General features: G+C 43.8%; 1 protein-coding gene across 3 annotated transcripts in view; it reads right to left on the reverse strand.

The window, feature by feature from the left end:
• DMXL1 (Dmx like 1) overlaps nt 1-19,535 on the reverse strand; it is a 158,356-nt gene that overhangs the window by 113,615 nt on the left and 25,206 nt on the right. For all 3 annotated transcript variants that reach the window (XM_038769926.1, XM_038769925.1, XM_038769924.1), the window contains exons 2-5: nt 18,300-18,425; nt 6,994-7,071; nt 3,568-3,646; nt 1,785-1,917 (exon numbers count right to left, since the gene is read on the reverse strand). In XM_038769926.1, the coding sequence (XP_038625854.1) occupies nt 1,785-1,917; nt 3,568-3,646; nt 6,994-7,071; nt 18,300-18,425 (416 nt within the window). The remainder of the gene's footprint in view (nt 1-1,784; nt 1,918-3,567; nt 3,647-6,993; nt 7,072-18,299; nt 18,426-19,535) is intronic.

Below are 19,535 nucleotides of genomic sequence, written 5' to 3' on the forward strand. Positions count from 1 at the left end.
AGCAGGGAGTGGTTCAAAATAAGCCTGCTTCAAGCGGTGCTTCCGAGCGTATGTGGTTGGGCCCTAGAGATCACTTGATGGAAGACTTGGGCTCAATACTGTTACATATGGAACCCCATTACTGGTAAATGAGTGTCTACAGTTCGGTTTTTGGAACTCTTTCCAGTCACTAGGGTCCATTTAGCTACCAATTAAATAACTTCTTCCACAGCATTAAATGACACCTTAATTTGGCTCAGTCACTTTAGGTACTTCCTGAGAGAGGAAGGCAAGGAATAACAACAAAGTTGGAACGGGCTAAGAAAATCATTTTTTAAATGACTTCTATGAAGACTCTCAGAATGAGAGGTGCCTAGTAGCTAGACCACGGGCCCGGGAGTCAGAAGGACCTGGGTTCTAATCCCAGCTCAGCCACTTGTCTGCTGTATGACCTTGGGCAAGTCACTTCGCTTCTCTGGGCCTCCATTCCTTCATCTACAAAATGGAGATTAAGACTGTGAGCTCCATGTGGGACAGGGACTGTGTCCACCCTGATTAGTTGGACTCGAGTCCAACTTGATTAGCTTGTATCCACCCCAGTGCTTAGTCCAGTGTCTGGCACAGAGTGAGCACTTAAATACCATGAAAAAAAGGTATGTGTGAACACTGCAGAACAAGGATTTACTTTTCACCAGCTCAAGGGACCATAGTTTTGTAGCTAAAAAACACAGTTAACACATCTACAGTCCTTTTAGTACCTGGAGGACCCAAGAATGCTCACTTAAAACCTGAATTTAGAGGAGAAGACTGCAAGTTAACCTCAACCTCAGAGTCCAAACATGGTGCCAATGTCCCTTAGTCACTCACAGAGCTCAGGTTCTGTCTCCAGTGACCCAAGGGAATAGGAAAGGGAATATACGTTCCACGTCATCCTATCCGTTCGGGCGTGGGGCTAATTAGGCCTCAGCTGATTAGAGGTCTCAGCTGCAGAAGTTGCAGCTCCAGATCTCCCTCCACTCCATTGTTCAAGTCTAAGCCCAACAGGAGATGCAGCTAAGGCTAAACAAAACCAGGCAAGCACGTTTTTAAAGCATCTGTATGGGAACGGGAACTTGAAAATTGGGTCTAAACTAAAGCTAGCTTCCCATTCGGTTCACGTTGCAGTACGAGGGTGTCTATGGGCGAATTCACTCCAGCAGATGATTACCGATAGTCAGTCTCAATATTAAGTCGATGAAAGATTTTCTATTCTGGTACGCAACTCGGTAAAAGTTGATATTGGACGCTTAACCCGACAGCCACCCGGTTCACTTAGGTATTTTATTCCTGTCCTCATTATGTAGTGACATATAAATATTTATGTATCAAATCATTTAGTTATTTCATCCTAACATTCACACTACTGCCTGTCACATCCTTGTTCTTCCTCCGGCTCCAATTATTTATAAATATTTTTTGTGTCCATCTCCACCTTTAGATTAAGCTCCTTTGAGGGCAGGTAATGTGCATCTTCCTTCTGTTGTACTCTCCTGAGTACTTAATTCAGTGGTTTGCACTGAGTAGACACTCAAATACCATTAACTGATTATACAAAAAATGAATTCATATTCAACTTATTAAAATAAACCACTATGAAAAAATAAAATTAAATTTAAAAATCAGACAAGAAAGGAAAAAGGATTTCCTAACCAACACAACCTTAAATGGATACATTATGGAAGAGAGGACTCAGAAGGATTAACAGTTAGATTTCTACAGTGCTGTTGCACAGACTAGTTCAATTTCCAAACAACCAAGCTGCTTACTTGCAGTTCCAAATACACCTCCAATCCCCAAAGTTAAGATCTGTTCTTTCGAGACTCTCATTCTCGGATGGCTTCTCCAAATGAGCAGTGCGCCAGAGCTGCAGACAACTGGAACCAGTCAAGAGGAGCAAACCTAAAACGATGGCAATTGCCATTATTATTTGAAGCCTCATACTCTCCCGTTTCACAAACCAATAAAAACGATGTCCGGCCTTCCAAGGAAAAAGGATATGCTCTACAGATAATGCCTCGCTCACTGATTTTGGTTTGTTGGAGATTAGAGTTAAACTAGCTGCTACCTCACTCCTTATTACGATAGGAAGTTGTTTTGACCAGGTTTACTGTCTCCTGCAACCCCTTGCAACAACAACAACAACAAAAGTCTTGGAAGTTCATGCCTCTTTTCACTAAAATCTAGCTTCAAACCACCCAAACAGGAGCCATTTCACAGGGAAAGGAATTTTCCACAATGAAATTGAATATAAAGTAGCTACTGAAGTAATTAATATTTCTTCAGTCAAAACTTGAGCTTTCATGCTTGTTACGTAACCAAAAGACAACCAAAGAGACAGTTAAACCGGCCAGGATGAAGACGTAATTCGCTTCAAGTAAAACTCCATTACAGTACATCCTCAAATATCTAATTTTTTTTATCTTTCATTTCCAAGTGCTTTTCCACTCTCTGCTCCCTCCCTGGACAAAGGTGAAGGGAAAGGAAATGTATCAGAGTCTCGTCTATTAGAAGTTTCCCCACTTTAGGATCTCAGGGCTTCCCCACCCCTCCAAGAAAGAAGAAACATGGCCTAGTGGAAAGAACACAGACCTGGAAGTCAAGGAGCCTGGGTTCTAGTCCCAGCTGTGGCACTTGGCTGCTGTGAGACCTTGGGTAAGTCACTTACCTTCCCTGTGCCTCAGTTTCCTCACCTGTTAAAAGGGGAACTAAATATCTGTTCTTCCTCCCCCTCAGGCTGAAAGCCCCATGTGGGACAGATTCAGGGGTTGATCCAATTCTCTCTGGAATCTACCCCAGAGCTTAGGTCAGTTCCTGGCATGTAGGAAGTGCTTCCAAAATACAATTATGAGTATTACTACCAGGACACAAAGAAATTCACAACCTTCTCCACCCTCCTATAGCACCTCCCTCCACGATCTTGCCGTGTTCCCTGTTCTACTTGCGAGGGATTCTCCATTCCAACCCACTCCGCCATCTACTCTTGGGCTTTTCCTGAAAATCAGGCGGAAGGGGGATAGAAAAAGTCCGAGAACAGTTGGGGGAAAACCCCATGGTATACAAGTGGGAATGAATTCGGGAGAAGTGAGAAATTCCTCTGGAGCTGCAAATTAGAGAATTCCCTAAGGTAGGGATATTCACCAAGCATGGGCAGGGAAGTCAATTATCCTGCTTCCATTATCAGCATTAAGGGAATGCTTCATTAGAGCAGGCAATTGAGATTTTGCTGTAGGTGAATATTTTAAGGGCAAGCAAGCAGAGTGCCTTTAACAGCACTGCAGACACCAGGGGAACAAGATACCCTACTAGCTGCTTTTCTAATTTCAATCACTAAAGAAAGTCATAATGCATCTATTAATGGGGCTTCTTTTAAGGTGCTCATAGAATAGCTGGTAACTCTAGTACGCTTCCTGAAATGTAACTATAATTCAATAGGTGAAAGATGGTTCCGAGAAATTTCTATTTAAAATTAACTTCCAAACAGCCCAATACCAATAATCCTAAAAAACTTAAAACGTGTGTTAAATTTCTCTGGTAGCCCTGTTTCCTTACCTGCGGGATCCCACGTAATATTATGTGCTATCGACTCCAGAATAAATTGGCCACTTTTCTGCCACTGGTTAAATAATCCCTAAAATGAAAAACAATGATTAGAAAAGTATCATCAAAGAGAAAAGAGATGCAATTGTCACAGTTCCTGGCTTAAATCCATCCTTCTGACCTCCAACAGAACCATTTTACACATCAGAATGGATTACCCAAAAGATATTAGGAAATTTCCTCCTCTAAACATCTTCTAAAACAGGGATGACTCCAAAAGTCCATTAGGAAATTCTGCCTCATTTGTAACCAAACGTTCTCATAGTAGGTCCATTTGTCCTTCCTGCCAACTCAGTAAGATAGGCAGTGCTGTGTAACCTGAGTTTGGAGTCATTATCCTCCGTTTTGTAACACCCTTCAGGTTCTGGGAAGACTCAATAAATTGCCTTTGTCTTTTCTTTTCTTTCAAATGAAAAACGCCAGTTTGTCTCACAGCTCTTTTATCCAACTAGGAGAGAGGATTGTAGCTTCTCTGTGGTTATACTAAAACAATCAAACTTCCATGACAGCCTCATCTTAGAAATTGTACCAGGGTGAGAAGAAAAGGCCAATGAAGGAAAACAACAGAAATGAGGCAATAAAGGATCAAAACATTAGATCGTGGCTCTTGACAATCATTAAACAAACTCTGAAAGTTTTAAATCTTCCAGGTTTTATGAGATATTAAGAGATGAACTGAATTAGCAGGACCCGAAACAAGAGCTTGTCACTGAAGAGAACTAAACACCTATTTGTTAAGTGCTTACTATGTGCCAGGCACTGGGGTAAATACAAGATAAATCGGGTTGGAAACAGTCTCTTTCCAACACAGGGCTCATAGTCTTAATCCCCATCTTACCGGTAGGTAAGAGGCACAGAAAAGTTCAGTGACTTGCCCGGGGTCACACAGCAGACAAGTGGCAGAGCCGGGATCAGAACCCAGATCAAGCAATGGTATTTATTGAGCGCTTACTAAGTGCAGAGCACTGTACTAAACACTTGGGACAGTACAGTACAACAGAATTAGCAGACATGTTCCCTGCCCATAACGAGTTTACAGTCTAGGAGATTACCAGGCCCGTGCTCTTTCTACTAGGCTGTGCTGCTCGATTTAAATAATCACCATTAATGAAATCAGTCCAAATAAAAACCCATGATAATTTTCAGGTTTTAACGCTACCACGATCTACAGGAGCATTCCAGTATGCTCTCCTTATAGCACACTTCCACAATAGTGTTGTGAATTTTAATGCTGGTATTTTGCTAGCATGCTCTCACTTCACAACAGGACTGTGGTTTTGCCACACACGTGCTCTGAGCAGTTAACCCTCCCCCCCGACACCAACTAAATATTGTACATACAGTATGTCATGACCTCAAAGTGTGTCACCAAAGCTACTGTTGCCCATGAAGAGAAAAAAAAAATAATCTAAGAACTCAAGTCAGGCTCTTAAATGGGCCAAAGTGTCCGAAATTCATATGGGCGTTAAATCAACATATGCAAAGGATTTGGTTTGGTAGGGTAGGAGATGAAGAACACAGATGAAAATCAGGGACTGTGGTAGGTCTACTTCACCACTGGCTGGAACTGAATCTAGCAGGGCTAGGTCTATGATAATGGCTGATACGGAATGAATACTTAGTACTTGGATCGAAGAGTAAATTCAACGTGTACTGTGGAAGAATTTAAAGGCAGCCAAGGGTTTGCGAGGTTCAAGAGTCGGGCTCAGGTGCGTAATACAGAGAAGCAGCATGGCATACTGGACAGAGCACAGGCCTGGGAGTCAGAATGTCACGGGTTCTAATCCCGGCTCCGCCACTTGTCTGCTGTGTGACCTTGGACGAGTCACTTCTCTTCTCTGTGGCTCAGTTACCTCACCTGGAATATGGGGATCAAGAACGTAAGCCCTACGTGGGATGGGGCCATTGTCCAACCCGATTTGCTTGCATCCATCCCAGCGCTTAGTACAGTGCCTGGCACATAGTAAATGCTTAAATACTATTATTACTATCTGAAAATAATAATAACTGTGAAATTTATTAAGGAAGTGCTTAAAAAATACTGTTAGACAAAAGTTTCCCAAAGTCACGAATGGGGTACGGCCAAGATCGTGGAGGGATTGTGGGCCAAGGTTTTGACAAGACCCTACAGGCTGTCAAAGAGATCCCCACCATCTCTGGAAAGCAACATTGCAAGAAGGACTTTGAGCAATCCACCATCGGATGAACTGACTGAATGAATCTCACCAGGAAGGGTATGATAAGATCTGATTAACATCGATCGGCTGATAATTCAGGGGAAGACATGCCCATATTGCTGCTGTTTGGATTTCCTCCAATTTGAAGACGATATTTCTGACAATGAGACCATGTCCGCGCTCATTCTGGAAGCTTGTTGTGGGCAGGGAATGTGTTTATTGTTCTAGTGTACGCTCCCAAGTGCTTAGTACAGCGCTCTGCACACAGTAAGCGCTCAATAAATACAACTGCATGGATATCTGGCCACGAAAGTACAATAGTACTTGTTTAAGCATTTTCTTGGCTCCTTGCCATTTGGAACCGATGGTTAAGAGAGGGAAAGCGTGTCTGCCCGGGAGACTTGAGCTGGAGTTGTTCTGGGCACGGCTCAGCCTGAACCATGCCAACGATGACAATAAGCACGCACCAGCCAGAACCTTAACCTTGAATGTGGCTTTAAGAATTCAGAGGAAACTGCGTTCTGTTTTCTCAGAAAGCGATTCAACCATGGGTCAGAGCTCCTTGATCATTGAAGCTTGGCCTCAGGTACCAAACTGCTACAAACGGCTGCATGGTAAAAAAGAAAAAAAGGCCAAGAAGCAAAGGAACCTTGGTTCATTTCGATTCAATCTGCCACAGATCTGACCACTTTAAACCTTCAACTATGGGAGCTTCACTCTGCCCTGCTTCAGGTGACAACATGATCAGAAACAAAGAGAAACAACTAGCAAGTGGTCAAAGGACACCCCCCCCCCCACCCGAAAGCCCTAGCAAATACATATTGTAAATATTTTGTTTTTTCAAAATAATAATCTTACTTTGGGTCATATTTATTTGTTACTTGACCATGTGAATTAGTCTTAATGTTGTGGCTTTCAATATAAAATTTGCTGCCTAAATATATTTAGATTCATATATATATTTATATTATTTTGGTGAAGTTTTTCGATCTGAGGAATGCAGCAATGCACTTTACATTCTTTTGTAAACACTTTTACACTCTTTTGTTTGGAGATCTTTTGCTTAATGCTCTATTTTCAGGGAACCAATTAAGAGTGCTAACCATAGAATCCCAGAATACAGCTTTGGAGCCCTATAATTCTTACGAAAATCAGGTAAAGCAACTGCCAAAAAATATGAAACTAAGAGTTGATTACTTACTGCTCGAGGATTGTTCTTTGCTTTCAGTAAGTTAACTGGTTCAAAAACACAGATAATATTTCCATAGGATGCTGCAATCTTGAAAGAAAAAAAGTGAAAGTAGTTTACGCAGGAAAATATTATTCACTCAATTGTGTGATACAGCATACGTGCCTTTGCGGGTTTTGCCTTTCCTAGAAAAACAATACTGAACTTCCTTATAAAATCCAAAACCCTTGCCAAAATCATTTTTAAAAGCTACTAGATTCTAAACATAAGCCACCACAATTTATTTTCTTATGGTATTTGTTAACCACTTACTATGTGTCAGGCACTGTACTGAGCACTGGGGTAAATACAAGTTAATCAGGTTGGACACAATCCAGTCCCATATGGGGCTCATAGTCTTAATCCCCATTTTACAGATGAGGGAGCTGAGGCACAGAGAAGTGAAGTGACTTACCCTAGGTCACACAGCAGACTAGTGGCAGAGCCAGGATTAGGTCCTTCTGACTCAAAGGCCCTTGCTCTATCCATTAGACAATGTTGCTTCTACAAAATTACCAGGTCACAAGTTTCACCAGCCTAGGCCCATTTCCTGGCTGGAAAAAGTCTAGAATCTGGGCCAAGAATCAATATTTTCAATTGGAAATAAAATGATTTACTTGCATAATGCCTAATTTCTTTCAGGTTTGGGAAATTGTTTTTCTTTTCAGATCAGAGACTAATTTGGCATGTCTGTGAAAGGCTGATCACAGATGGTCACTGCTCGAGAGGTGCCCCTCCCCTAAAGAGGAAATACCTTTTAAGGAGATACAAGATAACCAGGTTGGACACAGTCCCTCTCACAAGGGGCTCGCACTCTTAATCCCCATTTTACAAATGAGGAACCGAGGCACAGAGAAGTAAAGTGACTAGCTCAAGGTCCCACAGCAGACATGTAGTGGAGCCAGGATTAAAACCCAGGTCCTCCTCTCAGCCCATACTCTATCCACTAAGCCACGCTGTTTAGATCTCCCCCCCTTTCAAGGCCTTGTTGAAGGCACATCTCTTCCAGGAGGCCTTCCCTGACTAAGCCTACCCTTTCCTCTTCTCCCACTTCCTTCTGCATCACCTTAACTTGCTCCCTTTGTTCTTCCCCCCCCCCCCCACTCCACAGCACTTATGTCCATATCTGTCATTTATATTAATGTCTGTCTCCCCCACTTCTAGACCGTAATCTTGTTGTGGGCAGGGAATGTGTCCATTTATTGTTGAATTGTACTCTCCCGAGCCCTTAGTACAGTGCTCTGCACACAGTAAGCGCTCAATAAAGACAACTGAATGAATGAATCATTGCCCCATTACTTGGGCAATGTTGGATTGTTGCCTGAGCCCCACCATCTCTTAGGTTACAAATGAAAACCTGGCCTGGGTAGAGAGGAGAGTGAGCCTCAAGCAAGCAGTGCAAAAAAAATAAAAAAATCTTATTTTACATTTGGTTCCTACAGAACCCTAAGGTAAAAACTACCCACTTTCATTTGTCCCCTTCCCACCAAATTACCATTTCATTCCTATTGATGTGCACACCTGTGGCCAGCCCAGAATGCCACTGAATTGGATGGGAGCGCAAAACTGAACACTGGGAAACACAGTTATTGGAACCCAGCCGATTCTGCATTCCATTAGGTTCCCTCTAGACTGTAAGCTTGTTGTGGGCAGGAAATGTGTCACTTGTTCTATAGTACTCTCCTAGGTGCTTAGTACAGTGCTCTGCATGCAGTAAGCGCTAAATAAATATGATTGAATGAATGAATGGTGACCTTGGTAACCTGAGCTCTCTCTCACACACCTCAACTGGTGCTCCACGCAAAGGCATAACAACATCTCAACACATTCTATCAAAATAGATGAGCTTTGTCCAAGAATACTCCCTAGTTCCCTATGATGGTCTACCTAAAATACATAGTTAACAATATGTGTTACAAAAAAGTGGAGTCCAACTAGGTTCCCTATTTTTTTTTATGGTGTTTAAGCACTTCCTATGTGCCAGACACTGTAGTAAGCACTGAGGTAGATACAACCTCATCAGGTTGAACACAGTACCTGTCCCACATGGGGATCACAGTCTTAATCCCCATTTTACAGGTGAGGAAACTGAGGCCCAGTACAGTGAAGGTACTTGCCCAAGGTCACACAGCAGACAAGTAGCGGAGCCAGAACTGGAAACCAGGTCCTTCTGACTCCCCGAGCCCATGCTCTATCCACTGGGCCACACTGTTTCTCGAAGTAAGAAACAGTTAATTTTTTAGGAGCACCATTATTTCAGCTCAATCAAAAACAACTACCCGCCAACTGCATTTTAAATAAAATCCGGCAAAATATTCAATCATCGGATACTGCCTTAACCTAATAGCTACCAAATGCTTCCTCAAGAGGGAGTAAGGTATTTGTCAGGAACCAGGTTAACCCAACACCCCCTTAGCAGCTACATATTTCATTCCTATCCTCACGCTTATGAACCTATCTATATTTGTATTTCCAAAGACAAAAAAAAATTGCTTAAGAGTCTGCAAATCCCACTGATTCTGTCCCTCCTCTTCAGAGCTTTCCACTTCTACCCTACACATAGGCATTTGAAACTAAAAAAAATCTGCAAAAGGGAAGCTATCTATTCACCTACCCTATTTTTACTCCCCCCACTAAAGGCTTATTTGATTTTTTTCCCATTTCTAGTAAGTTATTTAGTTCAGATTAACTCTCTTTAGCAGGTGATGTTTACAATTTTTCAGTTATAGTTGCATCACATAAATTACAGTAACATAGAAACCAGAAGATTTGAAACACACACACACACACACACACACACACACACACGAGAAAATGTAATCCAAAATGCAATTCCTCCTAAACCTAAGCCTAACCCAAAATTTTTATTTTACTTTATTAATGATGTGTATATATCTATAATTCTATTTATTTATATTGATGCTATTGATGCCTGTCTACTTGTTTCGTTTTGTTGTCTGTCTCCCCGCTTCTAGACCGTGAGCCCGTTGTTGGGTAGGGATTGTCTCTGTTGCCGAACTGTACTTTCCAAGCACTTAGTACAGTGCTCTGCACACAGTAAGCGCTCAATAAATACGGTGGAATGATTGAATGAATGAAATGCCACCTCGAATTCTGTGACAGTTAAAGAGATCTAAAGTAAAAGTTTCAGATATGAAAAATACGGCTAGTTGTTCTGAATCTACTTTTCCATAATTACAGTTTAGAACATGGAAGAAGTAATTTACTGGGTCTTACTGGCTTGAGAGCAATTCTAATCTGCAAGTGAAAAATTCACTTCAAATTTTACTGGCACAGCATTATCTTAAAGCTAGTATCTTCCATCCATAACTTATTTGCCTACAAATCCCAGGTAAATAAAAAATGTTTTATTCAACTTCAGACTGAATGCCCCATCCAAGACAAGTAGTTTATTACTTGAGGTAGCTATTGAATTTATATTTCAAGCCCATAGAGTGGTAGCTTTACCTAACTCGGTTTGTGGTGTACCTAGCATGTTTTGGGCACTCTATGGCTAAACTTTTCCTACTACTCATATTCTACATGCAGTACAATGGCTTCCAGGAGTAGCAGGAATAATATTTAGGGCAGCAGTGCGGCTTAGTGGATAGAGCACGGGTCCGGGAGTCAGAAGGACCTGGGTTCTAGTCCCGGCCCTGCCACATGTCCACTGTGTAACGCTGGGCACATCACAACTTCTCTGGGCCTTAGTTACCTCATCTGTAAAATAGGGATTAAAACTGTGAGCCCCAAGTGGGACGGGGACTGTGTCCAACCTGATTAACTTGTATCTAACCCCAGTGCTTAGAACAGTGCTTGGCACAGAGTAAATGCTTAACAAGTACCAATGAAGTGCTTACTGTGTGCAGGGCACTGTACTAAGCACAGGTAGACTCAGACTCTTTCTCAAGGGGCTCGAACTCTAAGTCGGGGACAGACATCAGGAACAATAAAACACTAAGACAGCATCAAAGACAAGGACAAATACACAATTCACATAACGGTCCAAAAGGTGCTATGGCTAGAGGCGCAGAATTTTAGGCTCCTCACGATTCAGAGTCCAAGCCCCCCACCCCCAACCGGTAGCCACAGCAATAGCTGACAGCAGCCACCAGCCTTCCCAAGGTTTTACTGAGGCCTTGGGCTGCAGGGGCTGTTTTCCTTTCCCTGGAATGGTGGTCTCCTCGATGAGGCGGAGGGCTCCCGGGAGGTACTGTGCCTGGCGCCCGGACCACATCTGGCCCTGGATGACGGGGAGGGGGGCAGCTGGGTCAGCCGTGGTGGAGGGACCGAGAACATGCTGGAAGGTGAGCCTGGGGTTGCCGGATGTTTTGTTCGGCCACTGTGGAGAGGGGGGCCGAGAAGGTTCAGCAGCCACTGTTATCACCAGGCCGGAGCAGGGTATGAGGACAAGTGATGTGCTGAGTAAGCGGGTGGAGGGAGTGAGGGGAAGTTGGGTGGAGGGCTGTGGCATTGTGGCAGGCGTGCTGAGCCAATTGGGCAGCCCCCTGCCAAGTTACTGGTATCAACTACTACTACTTTACTAACTGCCCGACTCTGGTGTTCAGCCATTCCATGGGGTCACCAGTCTGAGCCTAATTAAACCCCAGCCATCCACCAGAAGACACCCAGTAGGTGGCTCCCTTGTTCCTTCGAAAGTATTCAAGGCAGTGCGCGGGAAGTGAAACCCCCATTCGTTCGCATCCTCACTCTTGTCTGGAACTCTCTCCCCCTTCCTGTCTGCCAGACCTTTACTCTCTCTGTCTTGAAAACCCTTCTAAATTAACATCTCCTCCAGGAAGCCTTCCCTGACTAACCTCTCATCTCCCCACCCTATTTCCCCTCCCTTCTGCGTCGTTCACGCACTTGGGTTCCTAAGGGCTTTGACAGTCACCCCTCTCCAGCCCCACAGTACTTCTGTACGAACCCTTATTCTCTCCCACTTACCCAATCTGTGGTTTATTTTCGAGTCTTTTCCCCCCACGAGACAGTGAAAGTGCCTCACAGGCAAGGTTTGTGCTTACCAACTCTACTGTACCCTCCCAATAATTATAGTAATAATTATGGTATTTGTTAAGCTCTTACTATGTGCCAGGCACTGTACTAAGCACTGGGGTAGTTACAAGGTAATCAGGTTGGACACAGTCCCTGTCCCATGTGGGGCTCAAAGTCTCAATCCCCATTTTACAGATGAGGGAACTGAGGCCCAGAGAAGTGACTTGCTAACGGTCACACAGCAGAGAAGTAGCAGAGCCAGGATTAGAACCCATGACCTTCTGACCCTCAGACCCGTGCTCTATCCACTATGTCATGCTGTTTCTCCTAAGTGCTTAGTACAGTGCTCAGCAGGCAGTAACTGCTCAAATCAACAACCCTGATTGAGTGACTGAACCTATCAGGACAGCTCTGAGCAGATCACAACCCCTAGAATTTACCGCCTTAAAAAACAAAAAACAGTCCCATTAGTCTAAGACAAGTTGCTTCACCTCTACAGTTCATCCCACGTCCGGCTGATGTCAAGATGGAGCCAGGATATATGTACCAATGCTGCCAACCAATTCAAGATCATACTGGGTGCCCTACTTCAGAACCTCATAAATAATAATAATGTAACTGTGGTATTTGTTAAGCACGTACTATGTGCCAAAGACAAACTAAGCGCAAGGATAGATGTGTTATATGCAGACCAGACATAGTCCCTGTCCCACGCGGGGCTCGCAGTCTAAATAGGAGGGAGGACAGGTTTTGAATCCCCATTTTACAGACGACGAAACCGAGGCCCAGAGGAGTGAAATGACTTGCCCAAGGTCACCCAGCACGCAAGTGGCAGAGCCGGGACTAGAACCCAGGTTCTCTGAATCCCAGGTCTACGCTCTTCCCACTGGTCCATGCTGCTTCTCTAGATTTTCTCTGTGGGGTTAGGTTTCTTTAACTTATCACGGAATCACTTTACCCTGCCAGGGAAATGACCATGCAGCTCAGTCCAGGAGAAGCACATGAGCTTGCTTCCGGTTTCTCCTGTCTCCAGTCAAATCCACACTGGTAGACAACTGCACTTCCCATCTTCAAGGTCCTTCTGAAACCACATCTCCTCCAAAAGGCCTTCCGCGATCCTGTTCACCTCCATCTGCTACTCGAGTACTCGCATCTTGTATCTACCCTAATGCTTGGTACAGTGTTTGGCACCTAGTAAGCACTTAAATACCACAATTATTATTATTATTATCATCCCACCCACCTCCATCTGCCACTTGAGTACTCGCATCTTGTATCTACCCTCGTGCTTGGTACAGTGTTTGACACATAGTAAGCACTTAAATACCACAATTATTATTATTATCATCCCACCCACCCCCATCGCCCTTGTGTGCATATCTTTATACTCTACTACTTTCTCCTATCTGTAATTTATTTTAGTGCCTGTCTTCTCCTCTAGACTCATCTCTCATCATTCAACCCACATATTCAGTCTGTCATCAAATCCTGTCAGTTCTACCCTCACAATACCATTCAATGGTCGTTGTAGGCAGGGAATGTGTCTGTTTATTGTTATAGTGTACTCTCCCAAGAGCTTAGTACAGTGCTCTGCACACAGTAAGCATGCAACAAATATGATGGAATGAAAGAATGGTGTTTACTGAATGCTTACCCTGTGCAGGGCACTGTACTAAGCTCTTGGGAGAGTAATAATAATAAAAATACAAATTATGGTATTTAAGAGCTTACTATATGCCAGACACTGTTCTAAGCACTAGGGTGAATACAAGCAATTCAGGTTGGACACAGTCCCTGTCCCACGTGGGGCTCACAGTCTCAATCCCCATTTTACTGATGAGGTAACTGAGGCTCAGGGAAGTGAAGTAACTTGTCCAAGATCGCACGGCAGACAAGTGGCAGAGCCAGGATTAGAACTCCGGACCTACCGACTCCCAGACCTGTGCTCTAGCCACTACCCCATGCTGCTTCAGTTGGTTAGACAAGTATCCTGCCCACAATGAGCTTATAGTCTAGAGGGGGAGATGGACACTAATATAAATATATTACAGGTACAAACATAAGTGCTTGGATTGGCGAAGTAGCCATTTGAATGGAGAGGACAGGGTGGATTTTACTGATGTTGCACAGGGTATGGTGACAGACTGAATATGAGAGTTGTATCATGAAAGATGAGTTGAGATTTCTAGAATCCATTCCTTCCTCTCCAAACTGCCACCATGCTAATCCACACTTATATCCCACTATTACCACTACATCACCCTCCTCACTGATCTCCCTGCCTCCCGTCTCTCCCCTCTCAAGGCCATTCTTTCATTCTGCTGCCTGGACCGTTTTTCTAAAAAAAAAAGTTCAGTCAATGTTTCCCCACTTCTCAACAAAAGAGAAGCAGTGTGGCCTAGTGGATAGAGCACAGGCCTGGGAGTCAGAAGGAATCCCAGCTCCAGCACTTGGCTGCTCTGCAACCTTTTTTTTCAAATGGTATTTGTTAAGTACTTACTATGTACTAAGTGCATGTAGTACTTACTATGTGCCAGACACTGTACTAAGCACTGGGGTAGATACAAACCAATCATGTTGGACACCATCTATGTCCCATATGGGGCTCACAGTATTAACCTCCATTTTACAGATGAGGTAACAGGCCCAGAGAAGTTAAGTGACTTACCCCAAGTCACACGGTAGACAAGCGGTTTGGGCAAGTCACTTAACTGAGGCCCAGAAAAGTTCCCTCATCTGTAAAATGGGGATTAAGACTGTGAGCCCCATGTGGGACAGGGACTGGGTTTGACCTGATTACCTTATATCTACCCAAGCACTTAGAACAGAGCCTGGCACACAGTAAGAGCTTGACAAATACCATAAACAAACAAAAAAACCCCCTCTAAGAGTTGCCCATTCTTATCTGCAAACAGAAACTCCTCACCTTCAGCTTTAAAGCACTCAATCCCCACCCCACTCCTTCTACAATTCAGCCCACTTTGCCCCTCTAATGCCAACCTACTCAATCTCATCTATCTCTCCACCAACCCCTGGCCCAAGTCCTTCCTTGGCCTGGAACACCTCCCCATTCATTTCCAATCACTTCCCCCACCGTCAGAGCGCTATTAAAATCATAAAATAAATTACATATGGGGGAGGATGAATAGGGTGGGGAAAATGAGTAAACCTATTCATCCTCCCCCATATGTAACTTATTTTAGTGCTTGCCTCCCCCTCTAGACTGTAAACTCTTTGTGGACAGGGATCATGTCTACCAACCCTACTGTACTGAACTCTCCCAAGTTCTTAGTACAGTGCTTTGCACAAGCAGAGAAGCAGCGTGGCCTAGTGGAAAGTGCACGGGACTGGGAATAAGAAAAGCTGGGTTCTAATCCTGACTCTGCCACTTGTCTGCTGTGTGGCCTTGGGCAAGTCACTTATGTTACCGACTTGTACTTCCCAAGTGCTTAGTACAGTGCTCTGCACACAGTAAGTGCTCAATAAATACGACTGAATGCATGAATGAAGTCACTTAACCTCTGTGGGCCTCAGCTACCTCATCTGTAAAATGGGGATTAAGGGTGTGAGCCCCATGTGGGACAGGGACTGTATCCAACCTGATAAACTTGTATCTACCCCAGCGCTTGGCTCATAGTAAATGCTTAACAAGTACCATAATTATTATTATGAGAAGCAGCGTGCCTTAGTGGAAAGAGCATGGGCTTGGGAGTCAGAGGTTGTGGGTTCTAATCCCGGTTCCACCACTTATCAGCTGCGTGACTTTGGGCAAGTCACTTCACTTCTCTGTGCCTCAGTTACCTCATCTGTAAAATGGGGATTAAAACTGTAAACCCCACATGGGACAATCTGATTACCTTGTATCTGCCCCAGTGCTTAGAACAGTGCTTGGCACATAGTAAGCGCTTAAATACCATCATTATTATTCACTTCTCTGTGCCTGTTATCTCATCTGTAAAATGGGGATTAAGACTGGGAGCCTCACAGGGGACGTGGACTGTGTCCAACCTGATTATGCATTCAATCATTCAATCGTATTTATTGAGCACTTACTGTGTGCAGAGCACTGTACTAAGCGCTTGGGAAGTGCAAATTGCCAACATATAGAGATGGTCCCTACCCAACAATGGGCTCACAGTCTAGAAGGGGGAGAAAGACAACAAAACAAGTAGACAGGTGTCAATACCATCAGAATAAATAGAATTATAGTTATATAGACATCATTAATAAAATAGAGTAATAAACATGTACAAATATACACAAGTGCTGTGGAGAGTAGAAGGGGGTAGGGCAGAGGGAGGGAGTGGGGGCAATGAGGAGGGGAAGAGGACCTACCCCAGAACTTAGTATACAGCCAGGAACATAGTTAACGCATAACACCTTTTTTTAAAAAAAAAAAAAAAAGTCAGTGCTCAATAAATAACATTAACTGATTGCCTGTAGATCTTTGTACTTTCCCCAAGTACCTAGTAGACTGAGCCCTCAAATACTATTGACTGATTTTTACAAAGAAGCAGCGTAGCCTAGTGGATACAGCACTGGCCTGGGAGTCAGAAGGATCAGGGTTCTAATCCCGGCTCCGCCAACTTGTCTGCTTGTGTGACCCTGGGCAAGTCACTTCACTTCTCTCTGCCTCAGTTCCCTCATCTGTAAAGTGGGTATTAAGACCATGAGTCCCACGTGGGACAGGGACTGTGTCCAACCCAATTTGCTTGTATCCACCCCAGCAATTAGTACAGTGCCTGGCACATAGTAAGTGCTTAACATATATCACCATTTATGCCAATCAATTTTCCTCTTCTCCCTTCATTCCACTCCCTTCTCCTCCTTTGCCCCTCCCTCAGAACAAATGTCTGACTGTATTATGAGAATGATAAGGAAACTAGCAGATGTTTTTATTTGTTCTAAGCCTGGCACAGATATAATTCTAAAAGACAACCTTGTCAGTCAATTGTATTCTATTGAGAACTGTGTACTGAGCACTATACTAAACGCTTGGGAGAGTACAATAACAGACACATTCCCTGCCTCTAATGAGCTTACAGTCTACAGCAGAAGACAGACATTAATATAAATAAATGACAGATATGTAAATAAGTGCTATGGGGCTGGGAGGGGGATGAATAAAGGGAAAGAGTCAAGGTGATGCAGAAGAGAGTGGGAGAAGAGGAAAGCGGGGCTTAGTCAGGGAAGGCCTCTTGAAGGAGATGTGCCTTCAATAAAGCTTTGAAGGTGGGGAGAGTAATTATCTGTCAGATATGATGAGGAGGGCATTCCAGACCAGAGACAGGGCATGGGCAAGAGGTCGGTGGTGAGATAGAAGAGAGCGAGGTACACGGAGCAGGTTGGCATTAGAGGATGGAAGTGTGCGGGCTGGGTTGTAGTAGGAGAGTAGATTAAAGGTGAGGTAGTGGGGGCCAAGGTGATTGAGTGCTTTAAAGCTGACAGAAAGGAGTTTCTGTTTGATGTGGAAGTGGATGGGCAACCCCTGAAGGTTCTTGAGGAGTGGAGAAACATGGACTGAATATTATTGCAGAAAAATGATCCAGGCAGCAGAGTGAAGTACAGTCTGGAATGAGGAGAAGACAGTGGGCAGGGAGGTCAGAAAGGAGGCTGATAAAGTAATCAAGGAGGGATACGACAAGGGCTGAGACGTTTCAATGACATTACGCCATCCCTTTTTAGAGGTAGAGCTAGCCTCTTACTGAAAAGACCCTTCTCTTCTGTAAGAGTGTTTCTCTGTAAAGAGATTTATACAGATTGATTCTTTCCCTCTTCCCATCTCCCTGCTCTCTCTGCCTTGGCCCCATTTCCAAAAAATAAATAAATAAATAAATAAGTCTTTTTTGTGGGTCAGCCGGCCTTACCTAATCTTAAGCTTCCTACTAGGGGACAAGTGCAAGATAGTAGAAAAAAGAGAAGGGTCACTTTAGTGGTCATATTATAGAAAGGAGGTTAATGCACTTCTGAGGCCTTAAATTCACTTATTTGGCCCTCTTGATCAAACAGTGGTGTTTATTCAGTGCTTGCTGTGTCAACATCGATGGTATTTATTGAGCACTTACTATGTGCAGAGTACCTTACTAAGTGCTTGGTAGAGAACAATCAAATGGAGTTGATGCACATAATCCCTGTCCACAAGGAGCTTACCGTTTCAAGGAACTATGAAAAAAAGTATTTGTGTTGAACAGAATTAAAATTCCTTCAGCCAGAGACACAGTGAGATTAAACACTACGCACAAATCAAAAATGTGAGCTGCATGTTTTAATGCATCATTACATACCTTCCCTTGTTGCACTGAACAATCCACACATCCCACTTGGATGTTTCCATGCTTAGCTCCAGGGATTATCTGTAATCTTTCAAAGTCACTTCCCAAAATCACAATATCACATCCAGAAGCATAGGCCTTTAAAAACAAAAAGAAAAAAAATATATAAAAGTTGATTTAAAAAATCCCAGTGGAGAATTTATCATTCGAAGCCTGAAAATTATCTCTGCATATTTGAGTAGAAAAAAACATTTTTCATGGACATCAGATAGATGGATGTTCACAACACCAGTATGTGCCTGCAAATATACAAGTTCTCAAGGCGGCAAAAGCAATCAAATGATCACCCTTTGTAAAACAGTAGAATCTTATATGCATGAAGTAAAATATTTTATAAATTAAAGCTATGTGATATTGTTAAATGTTATGAACAATCAACTTCTGGCTTTAGCTAAGAAGTTATAACAATTTGCTTCACAACACTTTCAGAACATCCACACCACTGTAGGGAACCCAGGAGGGTGGCCAACGCTAATTTCTTTAACTACTGACTCCCATCCCACATTGACTCCATTTCCTTCAGATGCCAATCCTGAGAAGCAGCGTGGCCTAGCAGATAGAGCACGGGCCTGGGAGTCAGGAGGACCTGGGTTCTAATCCCGGCTCCACTGATCATCTGCTGGATGATCTTGGGCAAGTCACTTCGCTTCTGTGTACCTCAATTACCTCATCTGTAAAATGGGGATTAAGACTGCGAGCCCCATGTGGGACAGGGAGTGGGTCCGACCTGATTACCTTGCATCTACCCCAGCTCTTAGAACAGTACCTGGCGTGGAGTAAGTCCTTAACAAATACCATTAAAAAGAAATCGTAATCTCTTCAAGACCCCCCCATTGCCCCTGAGTATTCTTAAAAGATGTCTTCAGGTTCCTTAACAACCTGCCTCCCCCTTCCCGCTCCCCCCACTTCAATCCATACTTCATGCTGCTGCCCGGATTGTCTTTGTCCAGAAACGCTCTGGGTATGTTACTCCCCTCCTCAAAAATCTCCAGCGGCTTCCAATCAATCTGCGCATCAGGCAGAAACTCCTCACCCTGGGCTTCAAGGCTCTCCATCACCTCGCCCCCTCCTACCTCACCTCCCTTCTCTCCTTCTACAGCCCAGCCCGCACCCTCCACTCTTCATTGTGCCTCGTTCTCGCCTGTCCCACCGTCGACCCCCGGCCCACGTCATTCCCCTGGCCTGGAA

Source organism: Tachyglossus aculeatus, chromosome X4 (genome assembly GCF_015852505.1).
Source record: "Tachyglossus aculeatus isolate mTacAcu1 chromosome X4, mTacAcu1.pri, whole genome shotgun sequence".
In the NCBI taxonomy this organism is placed as follows: Eukaryota; Metazoa; Chordata; class Mammalia; order Monotremata; family Tachyglossidae; genus Tachyglossus; species Tachyglossus aculeatus.